At 55.5% G+C, this 20,369-nt stretch overlaps 5 protein-coding genes across 5 annotated transcripts; 2 read left to right on the top strand and 3 right to left on the bottom strand.

The window, feature by feature from the left end:
- Window positions 1-85: 85 nt before the first annotated feature.
- On the bottom strand, window positions 86-2,460 carry CDEST_08748 (uncharacterized protein). Its single transcript, XM_062924907.1, has 5 exons — window positions 2,046-2,460; window positions 1,417-1,960; window positions 1,025-1,342; window positions 813-965; window positions 86-757 (listed from the first exon to the last, which is right to left on the bottom strand). The coding sequence occupies exons 1-5, from the start codon at window positions 2,366-2,368 to the stop codon at window positions 539-541; spliced, it is 1,557 nt and encodes a 518-aa protein (XP_062780958.1). The 5' UTR covers window positions 2,369-2,460; the 3' UTR covers window positions 86-538.
- Window positions 2,461-2,988: 528 nt separating this feature from the next.
- On the bottom strand, window positions 2,989-3,665 carry CDEST_08747 (uncharacterized protein; the record flags this gene model as incomplete). The annotated part of the gene is made up of 1 exon (XM_062924906.1): window positions 2,989-3,665. Exon 1 carries the CDS (start codon window positions 3,490-3,492, stop codon window positions 2,989-2,991), a length of 504 nt encoding a protein of 167 aa, XP_062780957.1. The 5' UTR covers window positions 3,493-3,665.
- Window positions 3,666-5,050: 1,385 nt separating this feature from the next.
- CDEST_08746 (Putative protein kinase domain, von Willebrand factor, type A) lies at window positions 5,051-8,522 on the top strand (the record flags this gene model as incomplete). The annotated part of the gene is made up of 6 exons (XM_062924905.1): window positions 5,051-5,737; window positions 5,823-6,154; window positions 6,216-6,364; window positions 6,422-7,296; window positions 7,352-7,938; window positions 8,006-8,522. The coding sequence occupies 6 exons, from the start codon at window positions 5,051-5,053 to the stop codon at window positions 8,520-8,522; spliced, it is 3,147 nt and encodes a 1,048-aa protein (XP_062780956.1).
- Window positions 8,523-9,169: 647 nt separating this feature from the next.
- On the top strand, window positions 9,170-11,299 carry CDEST_08745 (Putative ATP-dependent RNA helicase DEAD-box, Helicase superfamily 1/2, ATP-binding protein). The gene has a single exon (XM_062924904.1). It carries the CDS (start codon window positions 9,269-9,271, stop codon window positions 11,024-11,026), a length of 1,758 nt encoding a protein of 585 aa, XP_062780955.1. The 5' UTR covers window positions 9,170-9,268; the 3' UTR covers window positions 11,027-11,299.
- Window positions 11,300-13,196: 1,897 nt separating this feature from the next.
- On the bottom strand, window positions 13,197-16,584 carry CDEST_08744 (uncharacterized protein; the record flags this gene model as incomplete). Its single annotated transcript, XM_062924903.1, has 4 exons — window positions 13,197-14,844; window positions 14,973-15,638; window positions 15,690-15,909; window positions 16,311-16,584. The coding sequence occupies 4 exons, from the start codon at window positions 16,582-16,584 to the stop codon at window positions 13,197-13,199; spliced, it is 2,808 nt and encodes a 935-aa protein (XP_062780954.1).
- Between the last annotated feature and the right edge of the window lie 3,785 nt (window positions 16,585-20,369).

Here is a 20,369-nt window from a genome sequence, read left to right as displayed (position 1 = left end):
GATTGACCGTGTCTAAGCCCTCCGACATATTAGGTTGGTAGAAACCTCTCAAGATGATCCGAGTTCCTATAAATGGATTGGCTTTTCTCTTTGAATATCGAACATGGCCTTCGTAGCTCGTTGCATTATCGTGGCAATTGTGCTCAGCCCAGTGCTGCATGAGTATGCCGTGTTTCACACAAGGAGACTAAGCTTGTTGTTGCTGTACACTATTGATATGGCAGATGGTTCTGTTAAATCAACAATATGTATCCTTAATACCTCGTCCATGGTATTCAAGTCTTGTGTTTTAACATATTTGCAAGCGAATGAAAGCCCTGTCCGAACCAAATGCCCAGCATCTTGGTTTCCCTCCTTGTCTTCCTCCCTCCCTTGATGATCATTTGCCAATTCCGAGCTTAAAAATGCTACTCTAATACCTGTATATGCTTTGCTAAGCAAGGAGAGTTCAACAGAAAAAAGAAAATCGTGTACTGGTTACACTGTATGCTGTCGATGTTGAAAGTACCAACACTCAGCTTTAGTGATGGTCTAGCCATCAAACTTTTTCTTCGTCTTGTGGGAATATATCGGAATATTCAATCTTGAACCGACGGGATCTGTGGGCGCGTTTACGCCACTCCATCCAGAACCATAGCCCGGCGGAAAAGAACGTCAGAAACATGAGGGGCAGCGTGACCTGGAGGAACCGCTCCAGAGCGACCTGCGAGAAAACCTCGCCGTTCTCGAACTTGATAATATCTGTGCTGAAGAAAGTCTAAATGAAGAATTTAGTACGGGCCAGCAGCCGCAGGAATAATTGTGAATCATACGCTAGAGAAAGTTGCAGGCAAATAGATCAAAGTAACGATAGTCACGATCCTAACTGCGATGGTCTCCACAGCACTGCGGTCGGCTTGTTCGTACATTGTGGCTGTGAGCTTTGAAGCTATGATGGCATTCTGCGTCTGAAGGTGCTGAATGAGCTTAGAAGCGGAATGTTAGTATGATATCTATTGTGTAGAGGTTTGGTAACTGTACTTACGATCGTCTTCCTGTCTCCAACCGTTTTGACCAGGATGCTGGCTCTCGTTATCTGCATTTGAGTCTCGCAAATAAGCTCCTCTAGATGTGAAACGTAGCATTCCACATTTTTCTGGCACTTTTCCTGCTCTCGTTGAGGGAAGTTGTCGTCCTTGACTAGGTCCTGGTAAAACTTCTGTTGGAGCCTCATGATGCTCACATTGGATTCCATGGCCATGATTGTATCATTCGTTTTTTCTTCCCACTTCTGAACATCACTCAGAGACTCTGGCTCCAGCCTCTCGATATGTACTTTTTCTCTGATGCGAGCAGGTTTGGTCTTTTGAGCTCAACACTGATTAGCCGAGAACGTATCGAACGGAAGAAACTTGGGTCTGGGAATGAGAGTCTTACCAGCTCTTCTGCTCTTTCCTCGAGAAACAAAATGTGCCATCTCCATTCCGACGTCGCCCACTGCGCAAATTCGAGATTCACTTCGAGAGATGTGGCAAACCCCTGCTGGACGGTGCTGAAGCTCGTTGGATAGAGATTCCATTCTGGAAAGAGATCTGCAATACGTTTCTTGAGCGTGGCGTGAGGGTCCCCAATGATCCAAAGTTGAGTGCCCTGACCCACATCGAACTGGTGATGGAACACAGCCTGTCGAATCTTCCAGTCTCCTCCGTCTTTGGGAGATACGGTCTTGAGGTTGAAGCAGAGCTGATACCTCCTGCCGCTCCTTCCGAGTTCAGGGATCATGGTCCCATCAACAGGATCCGTCAGAGTTTTGTCTGTCCTGAAGCCGCTGAAACGGAGTTCCCTATCCCTGCTATGACGTGAGGCGTATACGTGAAGAAAATCTAGGAACTGCGGCATGACTTGGTAGAAAGTCACCAGGCGGAGCAGCATCCTTATATTCAGTTCCAGGCGCCCGACGGTGGTTTCCGCGCACAAATGTCTCGTTCAAGTCAGCTCATTGCTGTCCCCAATTTGTCTGTAAGAATATATGGTTCAATCGAACAATGGAATGCTTGAAAACTCACACAAATCGACATCTTGCGTCTGGGCTGAAAGGAGAAGAGATGTCTTCTGTTGAGATAATACTCGTTCCGCTTGCTGGGACGTCGCCAAGAGTTTTCTTCAATTTGTCGTCATTGCGGACGTTATCTTTGTCGACTTTCCCCGCCGCCGAGATATCCCTCACTGGAATATTGTGTTTCTCTCTGTCTGCGACGAAAAGATCTCCCATACACTTTACCAGCCTATCGCGGGCAGATCTTCCATGAGAGGTGGTTGCCAAGTACTGCGTTGGGTTTTGGTCGAATGACGGATACAACGTTCTTAGATCCGAAACTGAAGCCATCATGGATGGTCTTTTGGAATATCGCAGCTGTGAGTGACGGAAACAACAAGACTTCGTACTCCTTGTTCAAAACGCTGGTCTCTGAGTCCATGGAGATAACTCCTAACGAGAACGATATCTTCTAAGGAATATATCCTAATATCCTGCCTACCACTGGTCAACAGAAGTCGAGTTTCTACACTTTGGTGGAATGAGAGCTTAAAAGCCTTGTGTCAGCCTGCTGCGCAGCACTGTTTCTCCCTTCTCCGATGGTCTCGCAAGGATCCTGCACTCATGAGTGGTGGAGAACAGGATGGCGCACTTCAGCTGTCATCTGACGAACCAATAAATAGGTCCCTTGATGCGCATGTTTATTATGCTGTGTAACCACAAGCTACGCGCCCGAGCGAACGTGGCTTGCAGTTCGCTGAGCTACGCCTCTTTTCGGTATGGACGGATAGCAACATTCCTGGTTTTCTTTTCCTTCACCATTTTCATTTGCATTTAGTACCAACGAGTGGGTTGCTTCTCATACAGTGCCCTTTTAACCCATCTCTCAAGCTACCCAACAGATTAACTCGCATGAAACACCGACAAGCACAAGTCCTACGCCAAACACCTTTACGCCTTACTTCGGCCCAGCCTCACAAAGGAATATTGGGTGCAGTTGAAGAAGCAGGGGGGTCAGGCGTCCTATCCCGAGGAACAGAATGTCTCCTCTGGTCGGCTCTGTTGATTTCGCGCAAGTCGTCAATGGCCGACAGCTCGTTCTTGTGCATGTTAGCGAAGTTCCATTTTGCGACGGATGACTGCCTTACCTCCACGAGCTGCCTGGGTGCATAAAAGAAGAAAAAATCGTCATATAACGTCTGCAGCAACTGAATGTCAGCCCTGGACGATGAAAACAATTCGTGATTTCTCCAACGAACCTGGCGCTCGTTGAACTGTGCCTTTTCCTTTTTGAAGTTATTGATCAGCCACTGACGCAGCCGAGACCATTTCAAATTATACGCTGACACGGTCACTTGGACCCAGCCACGAGGAGGCGCAGGAAAGCTTGGGGCCCGCTGAAGTGATGGGTCTTCCCTGGGTCGAGCTTCTCTATCCCAAGAAAACCTCTGCATGATTCCTCGAGAAGGTTGAGCCATGTTGGCTGTTGGTAAAACGCGAAAAGTCGAAACAGCCTGAGTTCGGCTTCGTTCTCCAGGTCGGTAAGGGACTGAACGTTCACCGTGTCAAGGGCCAGGCTGCCTGAACCGAGTTCTTTGCGAGAAAGAGAAAAGCCTGTACTTCCTTCAAGCAGGCTATGGGGAGGCAGTGGCTTTTGAGGGGTGTCGATTGCTTTTTTAGCCCGCGGGGGTGGTGCTCCTTATCAAGGCCGGCTCTGGGCCTGGGGAGGCATTATTGGATTCTGTACGACCTTGAAGGCAGAAAGTGGCCGAGCAGGCTGGCAACAGGCATCCGGCCGCCTCACAGGATTCACCCTCCATCCATGAGGCGTGTCAAGTCAGATCCAATCACCTCACTTGCCAAACAGGGCGCTACGTATTGCTCTAAGTAAAACAGATGGGTGGGCTCGGTTGCCTCACGCCTGTTGAGCCGCAGTTCAACACGGACATAGCCATGCCCTCCAAGTCATGGGTCCCTCTCTTCCCCGCCGCTCTAGACATCCCGAGCGCCTCCAGCTTACACCCCCTTCATGATTGCTAGTAAATGGGCTTGTAAGGGGGTGACTGCATGCATGGAGCGGCGTTGTATCGTTCGATGGTGTGAGGATAAGGTTGCCAACCCGCGGTCCGGCGGGTTGCTTGGCGGGACGGTAAGGCTACGTTAGCTTCACGAGAGCGAGGCCGAGGCCGGAAGAGATTGGAATGGGATTGCAATGCAAAACGACGATGCCTGTGTGGCCTTCATACCATATGTACTGTGCACAGAGATCAAGACGAGGTGTTGCTCATTTCTCTGGTGGCGTCAAGTGTAGAAGAGGGGTAATGATGCCCCCGGTCTGCGGCTACACCAAAGTGTTGAGTTGGATGCTAATCTCAGGTGACGGACGGCGTGCCATGCAGCCAACTTACTGCTGCAGTCGTTCCCCGGCCCCCGGCCCCCCTTCCACCGCTCACGCCGCTCTGAGCCCGAATCTGTTTCCTGCCATGTTCACACGTTACTTTACAATGCCGGTAAAAAAATCACGTAACTTGAGAGGAGTTCGTCTTCCGTTTTGTCTCACTATTGAAGAAAAAGTACGGGCAAAGTGGTTTCAATACTACAGACCGAGTTCAATGTTCCTCGACTATGTTCATCGAGCATCAGGGAGTCCCCATCAGCTAGCTACATCGATACCAATGATAAATGATGGAAATGGGACACATCAGCCGCAAATGGTCAGGTAAGGCAGCGGGCGCCCTCCCTCTTGGAATATGCAGAGTACCCCCCATCGGCGGGGCCCCGGCCATGACATGAGACTTTCTTTTATACCTGACATTATTAATTCGCATGGCCAAGCTGTTGCTACTGGGCCTGACCCAGGCTATATATTAATTCCATTCCGCTCGGTCCTGTGGACTTGGTCCTGCCTCTCATGTCATTTGCTGTGCTCTTTGACAAACAAGGCATTCCTATACTTTGGCTGTTGACTTCGACCAAGCGACACATCACTGTTACCGTTGTACACCCGTTCCTCAAACGGTACACACCACTAGAGCAATGGGCTCAAGGCAACCAGAGTTTGAGCAACAGTTTCAAACAGCCCTTTTGGAATTTCGCGAACTTCGTCGGCAGCAGACACGAACTTCTGCCCGTGGCCAACAGTTCGTGTTGGTGAACAATGTTACCGCACGACTTCGACAACGATCTCCGAGCTGCCCTGCGATCTACGAGGACGATCTGGGCAGGCTTGGACAGACGGCATATCTTCGAGAGAAACTTAGCCCTCCTCGACTACGAGTTCGAGAATTCGACAACTATCTTGAGATTTTCTACAATCTCCTAGATATCAACGCGCCATCGCTGATCCACGAGTTCCGGAACAGCAACCTCGCCACCCTTCCCATCGAACTTGATGTCTTGAGAAAACATATCAAACCACCGCGTGGCTATCCCGACTTCCACGACAAGTTCTATGAGAGTCAATTTGCGTGGTGTCCCATCAGGTTTGAAATGGATATGGGCACTTCACATCGCCACAGCATCCACAACATCATCAGTCCCTTCTCACGAAAAGAGAAGATCAAGCCGTACCGCGACGGCAAAGGACCTCGAGTGAACACGGCCACGCTATACGCCGTCGAGGTACCCGAAGAACTTGTTGGGCCCGGGCTTCAGAAGCAAATGGCGTCAGCGAAGATCGAGCGCCAGGAAAACGGCACCGACAGTTTTGGAACCGGTGAAAAGGTAAGCTGTGCCGCGTCTACCCCCCCCCCCCCCCTTCATCTGTGAAGTACAGTAAGTCATCATGGGAGCTAAGTCGTGTGAGCAGAGATACCGCTTCGCCTTGAAACAGTTTAACTCGTCAAAAAAAGAGCACTTTATCAACGAAAAGGAAATGTTCATCAACCTCGAAAACAAGGAAGGCATGATTAAGTACATTGGCTGGTTCCAGAGCTTTGAGCCGGACGATCGTGGAGGACTGGAAGAGTGCTGGAATATCGTATTGGAGCTAGCCGACTTCGACTTTTACACGGCAATTCGGAAGGAATCACCCCCGATCTCGGCAAAGGAGATATTGGGATTCTGGCAGACCATGGCAGAGATTTCGGGAGCATTGGCGTCTATCCATACGGTTGTCGTTGATCGACAGCAGTATTTGACGTATGTCTCTCGGTGTCTGATCTTCGTAAGTATCGGCTCAATACTAACAATGATCAACTAGATGGCATGGCGACATCAAACCCGAGAACATCCTTCGAGTCAAAAACCGATTTAAATTGGCAGATCCAGGGGAGGCAAGCATGTGGCTCAAGTCCGCCGGTAGTTCAAGGGATCAGAAAACAAAGTCAACGGGTGGGACGAGGACTTACGGTGCTTTCATGCCCTCCCTTCGTCCTCTATTACTGCCATGCTGACTCTGATCCACAGCCGCCCCCGAGAAAGCCGCCTACTTGGACGGTTTGAGCCGCCAAAAGCCAGACGTTTCGCAAACGAGTGACGTGTGGTCTCTCGGGTGTGTGCTTTCGATTGCCGCGACTTATGTAGTGCTTGGGACACAAGGCGTCCTTATCTTCAATCGACTTCGAAGAGAAGCCATTTTCAAGAACACGGAGCACTCAAGCGACGCGTTTCACGACGGGGACGCCGTGCTCTTAGAAGTTCAGCATTGGCATAGGTATCTCCGCGAAGCTGCAAGGAGAAACGACGTTTACACGCAGGCCGTACTAGACATGGTGGACGACTACATGCTTGTTAAGAAAGACCGATGGTCTGCGAAAAAGATTTGTCAACAATTTGACAAGCTCTTCGATTCCGCCGAGCCCGAAGAGTCCCAAGTCCCCAAAGATCTGCACACCCTGCTGCAGAGGATTGACCTCCAGTCCGAACAGATGTACGACCAACACTCAGGCATCAGAAGAGTGGACTCAGACGAGGGGGCCAAGCAGCTACCGCAGGTTCCGAACCTACCGCCCGCCGACGTGGAGTTTGAAAGCCGTCGTATTCTCTTGGAACAAGCCATCCAGCCAGTGGCACAGCGGTCACAAGATCGCATGGTGCTGCCGGCTCATTCACGAACCCGAACGTCGAGCACAACACAACCCCCCGACTCGCCTGTCAAGCCTCGCGAGGCCATTACCGCCTGGCAAGTGAGGACCGAGCTTATGAAGACCGGAATGAAATTTAGGCCAACCCTGAAGAGTTTCAGTTCTCTATTCAAACTAAAGCCTGTGCCAGTCAAGGGCAAGAACATGTCGGAGCATCTGGACCAGCGCCTGGAAGTGGAGTTCAAGAACCGTGACATCGTGCGCCCGACGCCCCCAGATCGTGCATTCAGCGTTCTTCGGCTAACAAGATCAGGTGTATCTCATCGACAACGGCACTACAATGGCATCTCACTGGTCGCAAGTGACTCACCTCTTGGAGGTTCTTGTCTGGCGATCTTTGGGATACGATGACAATGGGATGGAGCTGTACTTTACGGACCCGGACACCGATCCGAGGGCAACTGTCACAGAATCTTGCTTACAGCAGGTCGAGGACTTCACAAAAGCCATGATTTTCGCACAGCCGGACAAGCCCAGGTCGCTGACACAGGCGGTCAACACCACAATCGTGCCGGAGCTCGCGCGCATCATCAACCGCTACACGCGGGCCAAGGCGTCGAAAAAGCCGCCGCGCAAGAAGACCATCATCATTCTGACGGACGGCATCTGGAAAGGCATGCAAATGGAACACACCATCGACGTCTACCTGCGGTCCATCATACACGAGCTGAGAGATCTGCACGGTGACCTCTCGTACATACAGCCGGGCAAGTCGCAGGAACAAGTGGACATATCAACGATCCGCCCGGTCACGATACAGTTCGTCCAGTTTGGCCAAGACATGAACGCCGTCGAGAGGCTCCGGCGGCTGGACGATGACATGAGGCTCTATGGGTGCCCGTAAGGAGAACCTCTTGTCTGGCGTTGGCCTGTGGGTGTTTTCTTGTATGCTGACCAAGAGGTGAAGGGATCTGATCGACACGGAGCACGCAGACGGCGATGTCTACAAGATGTTCCTGGGAAGCCTGTGCCAGGACATTGACAAACAGATGCGCTTCATGGTCGGCCCCGCCCTCTCTGCCTCGCCCAGCATCGAGCGAGACAGCTTCCGCCCTCAGGATACTTTGCAGTCGCCCTCGCAAACCGAGCCTCGCTCGACGGCCGTCTCTCAGACGTTAACACGGGGGTCGGATCAGCACGACCGGATCTCGGGTGACCAAGACCGGCCCTTAACCCCTTCCGTGCAGCGTCATGAGCTCCCTACGACCCCAGACTTACGAAGCGAGGATTTCCCAACACCTCTTCACAGGTCGTCTACCATCGGCTTGGCGAACGCGATCTCGCCAAGCACCGTTGCATCACCAGATGGAATAGGTTTCATGCGGGAGTCGCCTTCGTATCATGACACGCAGAGGTCTCCTCCCACGTCGCCCGCATCGTCAGCGCCGCCTGAAACACCATCTCGATCGTCTCGCCGACCATAGCGTCGGCCGCATGGGAGATGACAGCAATGGAAACACGGAGGACGGATCAGTTTGATTGTTTTTTGTGAGATTTAGTACTCGCGCGCGCGCGCACAGACATACCAACTCGGAGTTGGGCCCGGTTGAATACTGGCGTCAAGCGGTTGCAGGTAATTTATCCCGCAGTGTCCATACCCTCTGTTTTTGTTACGCTTGCCTTCACCGTCAGATACAATTGTCCAAAGAAACTATAATGAATATGGAAGGTGGATTAGGGACGTGATGAGTATATCACACAGTAATTAGGGTTAAAACAGAACAGGAAAAAGTGAGGGTGAGGATATATGATCAAGATGTGCTCTTCCTCGTTGAAGTGGTGATCGTGACAGTGATAGTAACTGACGGTGTTCTGTGGCCAAAAACAGCTTCTCGCCAACACAACAGAGTACAGAGTATCCGGTAGGTAGGTAGAAGGATAAAATAAGAAAAGAAGCGGGGGAGGGGCAAAGTGGCTCCGGGCGGTGAGCGCTGAGGGAGGGCGGCAGGACCCCTGAGGAAGCTTATCGCTCCTTCCGAGATCTCTTATCGCAGCGCGCTAGAGTCTGCCTAGAGCAGGTTTCGCCAGATGTCCCCTGTTTGTCCCAGGAATTTTTTCCCTTTGACATCACCTCCCTCAACTACGGCTTGAATTTTCTCGCCGTCCTCTCTTCTCTCCCTTTCTTCTCTCTCCTTCCCCAAAACAACCTCACCCAAACCCGACAGACATCATGGATCGCAGAGGAAGAGGCTCGAACCAGAACCGCGGTCCCAGACGCGACCGCCGGGATGCGCCCTACAACGGGAGATCGGCCCAGCCCGCCACGGCGCCGGCAGCAGCGCCGCCTCAGAACAGCACCGCGCCGCCCTTGACCGAGCCCGTTCCTGAGGACACGCCGAGGTTCGCTGATATGGTCGGCGTCAGCCCGGCCCTGATCCAGGCCATCACCCAGGACCTCAAGTTCAACCACATGATGCCCGTCCAGGCCGCCACCCTGACCGAGCTTCTGCCCCCCAAGCGCGGCGACTGCCTCGTCCAGGCCAAGACCGGCACCGGCAAGACAATCGCATTCCTCCTCCCTGCCATCCAGACCCTCATCACCAACAACCGCGGCCGCGGCGCCGGCATCTCGCTCCTCGTCATCTCCCCGACCCGCGAGCTGGCCATGCAGATCGCCAAGGAGGCCCAGGCCCTGCTGCAGCGTCTGCCGCAGTACCGCGTCTGCATCGCCATTGGAGGCACCAACAAGGACCGCGAGGAGAAGCAGATCCTCAACGGCTGCGACATCCTCATTGCCACCCCGGGACGTCTCATCGACCATCTGTCCAACGCCTACATTAAGGAGTCCTTCCACCAGCTCGACACCCTCGTGCTCGACGAGGCCGACCGCCTCCTCGACATGGGCTTCATGCCCGCCCTCAAGGACATCGTCCGAGCCCTCCCCGATAAGGCCAAGACCAACCGCCAGGGCATGCTCTTCTCCGCCACCATCGCCGCCCACGTCGAGCAGGTCGCCGGCATCGTCCTCTCCAAGGGCTACAAGTTCATCTCCACCATCCCCGCTGGCGAGTCCAACACCCACGAGCGCGTGCCCCAGCACCTCATCAAGGTGCCCACCTTCGCCGCCGTCGCCCCGGCCATGGTCGGCGCCATCCGCGAGGAGGCCGCCCACGTCGGCCCCGACGCCTTCAAGGCCATCATCTTCGCCCCGACGGCCGCCCTCGCCGACTTTTACGGCGACGTGCTCGCCAACGTCCCCGGCATGCCCCCCACCGCCGTCCTGCACTCGCGCATCTCCCAGAGCAAGCGCACCAAGACGACCAACGACTACCGCGACTCCAAGTCAGGCATCCTCGTCGCCACCGACGTCATTGCCCGCGGCATGGACTTCCCCGGCGTCACGACCGTCTTCCAGGTCGGCATCCCCGCCGACAAGGAGTCGTACATCCACCGCCTCGGCCGTACCGCCCGCGCCGGCGCCGAGGGCCGCGGCATCTTCATCGTCGCCGAGGTCGAGGGTTTCTTCCCGCAGTGGACCCTCAAGGAGATCTCCTTCCAGACCCGCCCGGCCGACCTCTCGTCCGCCGACCAGGTTTACCAGATTGCCGAGCAGCGCATCGACGAGGCGCAAAAGGCCAAGATCTACCAGGCCTGGCTGGGCTACTACAAGAACTGGATGAAGTCCCTCAAGTGGGAGAAGGAGCAGCTCGTCGCCGAAGGCAACATCTTTGCCCGCGACGCCCTTGCGTCCCCCGAGACGCCCGCCATCCAGAAGAGCACCGTCGGCAAGATGGGTCTCCGCGGCACCAGAGGCCTCGTCGTCGTTCCGGACGCGCCTAAGAGCCGCCACGGACACCGCGGCGGCGGCGGTGGCGGTGGTGGAGAGGGCCGCAGCGCTGGTTCAGGCGGACGTGGCGGTGGTGGTGGTGGTGGTGGTGGCCGTGGTGGGGGCGGTGGCGGCGGTGGAAGACGTGGTGGACGTTTCTAGATGGTCGCGACGCCTGATGCCTGTTTCTTTACTTGCACATTTTTCTGGCGGTTCTGAGCTTGTTTACACTACTACAACTTGATACCCTCATACATCTGTACGACGGGAGATGGGACACACCTCGGATAGGTGGCTGGCGTTTTTCGGCATAGACGTGCTTTTCGGTTATTAGAATTGGGAGGGAAAATCAACACACACAGACAAATCAATCCCTTCAAGGCCTGGGTTGCAATTCAACCCCAGAAAAAGGCCTCGAAGACTCTTTGGGCTCCTGAACACACCCCGTTCCTCGCTCGTGATTTCCATGATATTGGGTGAACCACCCCAATTTCCTTGAACCCGCGGTCCCCCGAGTCAGCATGGCCGATCCGTGACTCCACCACCCATCCGACCTCACCACGCGGGAAGCGGGTAGCTCCGGGACATGGCGACCGACCCCCCCCTCGCGGCCGGGGGACATTGTACAGTCCGCGCGACGGACGAAGGCGGAGATCCCATTTTCGTGATGTTGACCATGCCCCAAAAGAAACGAGTGTTCGAGGATGCTCCCTCGCCATCTCCCTCCCCTTAACGTCTTCCCTCGCTGGCACTTCCACTCGATATCGGCGAACCCCGCCCCCCTCCTTCGGACATCCCGCCTGGGGACTCATTCAAGTAGCGCCCGCAACGCCTCCATCGCGAAAGCCGTCTGTTCCCCAAACCCAGTCCCCCCCAAAGCGACCACAGACCACAGGCCAAGGAGGTTGTACCCGGCCTGTCAGAGCGGTAAATTAAACCCATATGGCGGGCCCGAGATACCCCAGAGTAAGGTAGCCAACGCAGACATCCCACATCCCACCCAACCGCCAACCGCCCCATCCATGACGTCGCGACGAAAGAAAGGGCAGTCCGCCGCCCCCGCGGATACCCCGGGCGACGAGGAGTCGCATGAACGTACATATAACATAATACGGCGTCGACCACGCGGAAGAAATGCAGTGCAGAGGACAGCACAACACAGCACAACACGAATGCCAAACGTAAGATGACCTCATCTCTGCGCCGCCGAACAAAACCCCCATCCCGCTCTCTTCTCCCCTGCGTTGATCTTACTTGCTGATACAGAGTACCGGGCGCCCCCCCCCCCAGCAGAAGACGACGGACGTCGAATAAACATGACTCGGAAACGAACCGACAAGCACTTCCCCCCCCACACCCCGGGTCCTCCTCCCCCACGATCATGTGTCCTCGGGACGCGAAGAGGCATCGTCTCCTACGATACGGACGGACGAGCCTGTGTCCCCCCGCGAGCGAGGCGATGACGAGACCCGAGGGCACGAGACAACCTCCCCCCTTCCTTCCTTCTCCTCCTCTATTCCTCCTCACACACCTAGGCATTAAGGCGTCATCCCCTTTGCCAAGCCATCCGCGCGCACCGTGACGGGAATCACCCATGTCATGCGTGCTCGGGTTCTACTCCGTTCAGAAGGGGGAGGGAGGGGGGAGTGGACGAGTCCTCCTCCTCCCCCTTCCCTCCCTCCCTCAACGACCGTGCCACCCCGGCCCGCCGATATACCGGATACCCGAGCCGACCGTCGGCCGTCCCCTCCGGCCACGACGTTGCTCGAGAGACAATCAGACAATCAAGCACACACACTTACACACACACACACATACACACAAGACGTGGAAAGCGCAAGAGGTTTGTTGGAACATCCATTTGTTCGTTCGTTCGTTCGTTCTCGTCGCCCAAATAATAAACATGTACACGTGAATGGAAGGGGGAGAGGAGGGAAAAAAAAGAGTCTCAACCCCCTGTCCGTAGATCAAACCACTCTCTCCCGGCCAAATGTCATGAGAAAGGGTCACAAGACTCCTCTTCCCTCCCCTTTCCCCGCCTCCTACAACCAGATTGATTGCTGGCTGATGTTTTTTTTTCAAGTCCCCCCCCTGACCATCTTATGACCCCTCCTCTTCCTAAGAGACAACACCTGGTGAAAACGCAAAATCCCTGGTTCTTCCCATAGGGCAAATAATAAGAAATGCTCCCAGTTTTACCCATCCTATCCTACTCCCGTGCCAATAATCCGAATGTTGAATATGAGTACAATCGACCGACAGTACTGTCCGTCCGTCCGTCTGTTCACCGTGGCGTCTGCGTGAACAGGCCAGCCAAGCCTCGGAAGCTGGCTCATGTCCCCAGCCACAGGCCTACCCTGGCCCCGTTTTGGTACCCGAGGTTCTTGTTCTCCCTCCTCGTATCGTAAGGACCATTATCTGCCTGCTGGTGATGGTGATGGTGACGCTCATCCACCATAGGACTCTCCCCGCCAACGGGGCCTCCGATGGTTCCTCCGCCGGCCACCATCCGGTCGTGCATTAATAACCCGCTTCCCATCTCGGCATACCCCGGCGCCCCTCCCCCTTCTCTCTGGGTCGCAAAGGGCCCGGCGCCGTAGTCTGGAAACTCTCGCGGTCCGGTGCCGCCGCTGCTGGGACTCCAAGCCGTCTCGAAGCCGGGCATGCCCATGGTCGCCATGTCGGATGTGTTGCTTCTTGTCAGGCCTAGTGGGCTCATCAGATCAACACTGCTCGCGTCCATGTCTACGCCACCCAGACCGCCGGTCGTCTCTCCAGTGCCAAGGTCGATGCCCAGTCCCAAGCCTTGCATGCCGGATTGTTGTGAGTGGTGTTGTTGTCGTTGTTGTTGATGTTGTTGATGTTGGTGTTGCTGCTGCTGATGATGATGGTGTATCGAGGCGCCGCCCATACCCAGTTGCTGCTGTGGCTGTTGTTGCTGTTGATGGTGGTGATGATGCGTGTTGCCGTTGCTGTTCTCTTCGTTTTCCTCAAAGACTTCGCCAACGACACTTCCTCTTTGCTGACCCCATCCCGTCGCGTCGATTGCGTTGGGCCCCTGGCTGCTGGCCATCATCGCCGCCGCCGCGGCCGCCGCGGAAGCCGCCGACGCACCCATTCCGGACATGGCGGGGCTAAGCTGCGTCCTCATGCTTCCGGGGTTCTCCCCGGCGGCGGTGAGCAGCTTCTCGGCGAATTGCTTCCGGGAGTTGTCGCTGGCGCTGAGTGTTCGGACGAAGAACTCGATCGGGTCCAGGCTCGCCCCTTTCCTGCCGCTGCCCAGCACGCCCATGTCGCCCGAGGTGAAGTCCATCGACGTCGAGAAGCCGACGCTCTCGCACGCCCCCAGCACGTTGACGCACCAGGTTCCGATCTCAAAGATCTTCTCCATGATGCCCATTCCGTGCACCTCGACGGCTTTGCTCGGCAGGCTCGACAGGATCGCCGCGGTGTCGCGCGCAACGGTCAAGGGGAATGAGAAGCACATGCTGTTCCCCTCGGTGACCCCGTCTTCCGGTGACACGCTTCCGCTCGAGTCAGCCGGGTTCGTCCAGCTCAGCAGACCTTGCCGCATCGACGATTGCCATACAATGAGACGAAGCCATTGCTGTGTGATAAGTAGGTCTGCCTTTTGAATATTCGTCGGCTCCGGCGAGCCCGAATCTTGGGCGTCAGACGAAGCGCCAAAGGAGCCGGCCAGCTGGCTGTGCGGCTGCGGCGGCGATGAACGCCCACGCGGACGGAGAAACGCGGGGGGGAGGGAGAGAAGGTTTTGCAGCGCCAAGAACGTCGTCGCGCTGACGCGGGGATCGGACCCCTCGTTCCACGCCGTTACGAACGATTCGTCAAGTGGGGTATAGGATGAAACGAGTTGCAGGAATCCGGCGTGGATGTCCGGACCCTCGTAGGAGTGTCGCGTTGATGGGAGCGACGGCGTTCTCTTGAACGTGATGGGTTTGTTGCGCAGGATGGCAAAGGATCTGGTACGGGCACGGGACTTTGTTAGCGCGCTGTATCTTTTGATGGGCTTGGGGGGAGGGAGGGAGGGAGCCAGGGGCATGAATGAATGGATTCTGCTGTCACCCCTCCCCGGTGGTTCGTTGCTCACCTTTCCGTCACGAAGAGGATCCAAAAAACCCTCTGGCGGCAAAGCGTCTCCTCGCGACTAAGGCCGTAATATGTCGAGTCGTCCTGCAGTCCTAGGTCCTGCGCGTTCGTCAACGCCTCCCGCAAGTAGTACCACGATTTGCGCGACTGGTTGATCTCGAAGAAGGAGGTGCTGAGGTAAAAGGACGAAATGACAGCAGACAGGGACAGATCCTCGAGGAAGTCGTACGAATGCCGGGTCGAGATGGTCTCGTCCAGGAAGAAGCGGCCGACGACTTCCCACGACGTGGGCCCCGGCGCGCCGATGCTCTTTCCAGACATGTGCATCGACGTTAGGGCACACAGGGCGTAGACCAGGTTCTTCTCGCTCGGCGTCATGGGCCGGCTGATGGTCTCGCGGATGGCGGGCATGTAGATTAGTGGCATGATAGGGTAGATATGTTCGTAGTACAGCTCGACCAGCTGGGGGATCATGTGGAAGTAGCTCCTCGTCCTCGGCCTGAACTCGTCGCTCGAGAAGACGCCCCTGGGCTCCGGCACGTTGCTGTGTCCCGGATTGGATGTGACGGCGGCCCAGAAGCTCGGCGGAGTCGAGGCCGCGGAGGCATTGGAGGAGGGTTGAGAGGCCGCCTCTCCCAGGTCGCTACTGCTCATGCCGATGTCGACGCTGTCTAGGTTCAGCGGCGGGCAGGCTGCTGATAATCGACGCCTCACATACTCTGTAGGGCTCTCGAGGGCATTCTCTGCATTAAAGGGTTTCTGGATCGTGTGTTGCGGTAGCTGATGCAGTTGATGGGATGACTCCCTCGCGCGCAGCTCGTTTATGACCCGTCCATGGCCGCGCTTCGGTCCCCTCTTCTTAGGGACATGCTCGCGCTTGCAGGTGAGGGAGGCGTGCACGCACTGTTCACAAGGGAACTTGCCGTCGCAGCGGATTCCTGAGAGACAAGGTCAGCAGTTGTCTCGACAAAGCGATCCAATATGGACAGAGAGAGGAAGGAAGGCGGCAGGGGGCATGGGGTTGCGAACATGGCGAGCGTATTCTTGGTAATGCAGTGGTAGTGAAGTGGTGGTGGTGGTGGTGAAGTGGAACAGCAGGCAAGCGGGTAGGCAGTGGCTAAGGCGGGATGATACCATGAAGCCGACAGATGGACTGTCCTGGCGGGAGACTGCTGGGAAGAGGGAGGATCGCACGAAAGTTCATGAATGCAACGACGGCAGGGAAAAGCAAATGAGAGAAATACGACGATAGGCGGGCTGGCTGGTTGGCTGGCAAAGGCAGAGGCAGAGAGAGGTAGAGAGGGTGGTGAGCGAGAGTGAAAGTGGAACATCATCATACTTCTCCTACGACAGTGGTCGCATACTGTTCTCTTGAGCGGCGCTGACTGTTGCTGCTGGCCCGGCTGGTGCTGGAGCGTGTGCTGCTGGTGCTGGAACGTGTGCTGCTGGTGCTGATGTTGGTGGTGGTGCTGCTGCTGCTGGTGCTGCTGCTGCTGCTCGCTCTCGGCGGTGCTGGTGCTGCTGGTGACGGTCGCATCGTCTGGCGACTCAGTCTTGACTTCTGCAGAGCCCGCTCTGCTCGCAGCAATTCTCGCGGTATCTGTGTCGTCCATCACTGGTACATGACGCAATGAGGAGAAGGGGGAACGGTCGAGGAAGAAGAAGACAGAGACCAGAGACAGGACGGTTGTCACAGGGGGTTGCCGGACGTCAAAAGGGTTTGAGCGAGGAATTTCGCGGTGGAGCGAGTTATGTGCAGCCCAGTGGGTGGGAAGCAGTGCAGAAGCAGAGGCAGAACCCGTAACGGAGCGCAAAATCTCGACTCCAACAGCGCTTTTGCTTCCGGGTCCAGCCTGACCCCCCCGGTCTGAGTTAGTCCACTCTCGGCCACCTTAGCCCCTCACTGGCAAGGGGGAAGGGAACAACGAAGCTACGAGGTGTGTCTAGTTGGTAGGTGAGGTCCGTACGGTGTGCGCGCGCCAGCGGGGTAGAGAGAGAGAAAGAATGAGAGAAAAAGCGAGAGGGGTATGTGGTAGTGAGGGAAAGAGAGGGCAAAAGAGGCCAGTGTCTATGTCGGTGACTGACTGACTGACTGACTGGGTAGGCTGCCAATGGTGTGGGTGTTGGTGTTGGTGCTGGTGTTGGTGCTGGTGTTGGTGCTGGTGGTGTAGGTGGCGGCAGCGGTAGTAGTATAATAGTAATAGTAATAGTAGTAGTAGTAGTAGTAGTCGAGTCGTAGTAGTCCTAGTCCTAGTCGGAGTAGCCGTAAGAGGCCAAAGAGGGGCAAGGCAGGAGTAAGTAGTGTGCGAGTGAGAGTGAGTGTACGTTTGTATGTGTAGGTGAGAGTAGGTGTGAAGCAAGGTAGTGAGTGAGTGAGTGGTCCGCTCTAGCGCGTGTCTCGCTCTCTTGTCTCGCTCGCTTTTCTCTCTCTTTTCTCTGCCGTCTTCGTCGCGTGCACCTCTGCCTTTGATAAATGCGGGGAAAGACGAAACAGTTCGAGGCCAAGGACGGGACGAGGGGGTGAGAAAGAAGAAGGGTTTGAGGGCGGTGCTTGGAACCTAGCGGTGCGGCCGTCGACGTCGAGTCAGCTGATGAAAGGACGAAATGATGGTCGTGTAATCAACCGACGGACAGATTTGGAGATGTGCGGGGGAAAAAGGAGGTTTGAGGCCAATCAACTTCAGATGAAGCTTGCACAGGACGGCATGACACGGCCGGCAGAAAAGAAGAGGGGGGGGAGAAATGGAGAGTGAGAGAGCGAGGGGCAGAGAATAAGAGTGAAAGTGAGAGTGAGAGATAGAGTGAGACAAATAAGTCGTCGCGACGTTGTCGAGGAGGTCGAGTTTGCTCAAAGTAAAATAAAACAAAATTGATAATGAAAAAAAGCACAATGCTGAGAATTCGATTCCTTCCCCCCTTCTTTGCCCATCAGTCGAGCTGTGAGTTGAGCTGAGCTGAGCTGACTGAGTCGAGTCGGAAGGGCCTCCCGTCCCGCGTATGCAGTATCATCCATGGATGGGGGGATGGGACGGATGGCCAGGGCCCAGGGGGAACTGGGGGACGCCCAGCTATTTTGGATCAAAAACCATGTGCGGCGCTATTCCGGCCCCTCTGCTAACGGAGGGATTTGTCTGGCTCCTGGATGCGTGCCCGGCATCCGCCCGCTCCTCTCGCCAAGACGCATCGACTTCCTCCACTGCGAGTACCGCCGAGCGGAGCCAACCACAGGCACCATCCCCGCCACCACCGCCGTTGACCACCTGCTGCGAGCTTTTCTGTTGTTGTTGGTGTTCTTGTTGTTGTTCTTGTTCTTGTTCGTGCCCCCGTCACCGCGGAGTCCGGGGATGCCGCGTCTTCCCCTGGGGGCTGGAGTAGGAGCTTCTCCAGACTAGCCGCCGTTGCTATAACTTTGACCGATTGCCAGAACTTTACTGAGAATGCCCATGTTCCTAACGCCCGAATCCCTTCGATTAGCTGGCTTAGTCGTGCGCCCGGCCTGAGTTTCACCCATACAACTAGCCGTTGTGCAGTGCTGGAATGTCCTTGGACAGGTATGTATGCATACTCGCCGTAAACGCCGTCGGGCTTGGACTCCCCAGCCAACATCAGCACTCGTCAACACGTGACGAAATTTTCCATGAACTTCGATTATGACTGCCCCGTATCTGTACGATGTATGTACCACACGACAGACTGACTTGACCGTAGCGGTACGTGCAAAGCCGAAAACATGGTAAAGTTGCCGATCACTTCTCGCATGCCATCTTCACGACTTGTTCCAACGGGGGGTTCCTGGCCGTCGAATCTTCGAGATGCATCGCTGCCGCGATCGTCGTCCTGCTACCGGCATTGGAGCCAGCCACTCATGGTTTTGATGACAGGTGCATAAGCTAGACAGACAAGGAGCCGCACGGCTTGGGCCATGGAATGTGACACACCATGGTGGTATTGGGGGGTCTCTTTCATATTGTGACGGGTGCCATTCTCTGCCCATGTAATATCGAATCCGGGGGAGCCGATGGGGGGAAACGGGCGCAGGAACGAAGATCATTTTGATGACTGGCGAGGGGCTCGGGTGGCCTGCCGATCGCCAAATCGATGCATTGACGACCCAGATAAGACATTGTAAAAACCGAACAGGGCGTGGTTGCTTGGAAAATACTTTGTGCCAAGCGGTTCCCAACCTTAAGATGAACAGTTATGGGTAGTATGGCAACCGTAAACGGCAAGTTTTCCCTCCAGGTTTGATATTGCGCAGGGTTAGGCTGAGTAGCTCAGCCCTTGTCAAAACGTTGACCGGCTGGAGTGAAACTTGAGTACGTGGGTAACTAGGTGTACTGCCGCGAAAGTAAGCGTGGATGCACCTTTACATTTTACCTGACGTGGGGGTCAAACCTTTGTCTGCAACCACAGTAGTCCATCGCGTAATGGCCAAGGCCGCTGGGCAGTTGAGCCCCAGTGACGCTGGTAGGGCTGTATGCTCCGAGTGTGCTGCCCAAGTGAGGGTGTCATGAGACGTGGGCAGGAAAAACTTCTTCCAACAAGAACACAGCGTAGCCTCAAAGCTAAGTCGATCGCAGTTCAACCTTGAAGACGGGCATTGCCGCTCAAAACGTCACCCATCCCTGTCGTATCTGCAGAATCACTGTGGGGGGATGCTGCCGAGAGGATCATGTTGTGGCCTCAACAAACTTTGCCAGTTCTCCCTGCGATGTAAGCATGTGTAGCCGCCGAGATTGAGAGGCTGGCCTGAGGGTCCCGATGGCAGGTCGAGCAACTGAGTTCTTTGCAAAGTACATCGTGTATCCAGTACCAGGCGTGGCCGAAAGTGCAGACCCAGTGAGGAGATCAGCGACGATGCTCATGCCCCTGGGCCGAGTATTCCGAGTGTTTTGATCCGGCGAACTGGTTGATGCCCCTGGAAAGAAGCTCAGAAGTCATTCTAGAATGTTTGGGGGGGGGGGGGGGGGGGGGGGGGGGGGAGCGGGGAAAGCTCAAGATGCGGTTCAGGGTGATCCCAGTTTGCTCTTTTGGGCATGGTGTCCAGTCTTGTGGTTGGTGATATGTTGGGACATGCTCTTCAGACGCGTGGGGAGGCGGTGCAAGGCGAGGGCGACATGTCCTGGCTCGCCCACCGTGTGGTATCGCGTCAAGTTGCCGAATCCGAGCGGCGTCTTCGAGGGCAGGTTCCTCGGATGGGTCATGCCCGGCGTGGCGGTTGATGAGCAGAGTGTTGTCTCCGGGGCGGCCGTCCAAACATGTGTGTGCCGCTGGGAAGTATGCTTGGGAAAGGTGGGTGTGATTGAGACGCACGATCCAACGAGCAGGATAGACTAGGCCAGACCACACGATGGTACTTGGCAGAGGTATCTGGCCGAAATTGAGAAACGAAGCTGAA

This window comes from Colletotrichum destructivum, chromosome 5 (assembly GCF_034447905.1).
Source record: "Colletotrichum destructivum chromosome 5, complete sequence".
Lineage (NCBI taxonomy): Eukaryota > Fungi > Ascomycota > Sordariomycetes > Glomerellales > Glomerellaceae > Colletotrichum > Colletotrichum destructivum.
Note: the sequence above shows the minus strand (reverse complement) of the source record. Positions and strands in the feature narration are given on the sequence as shown.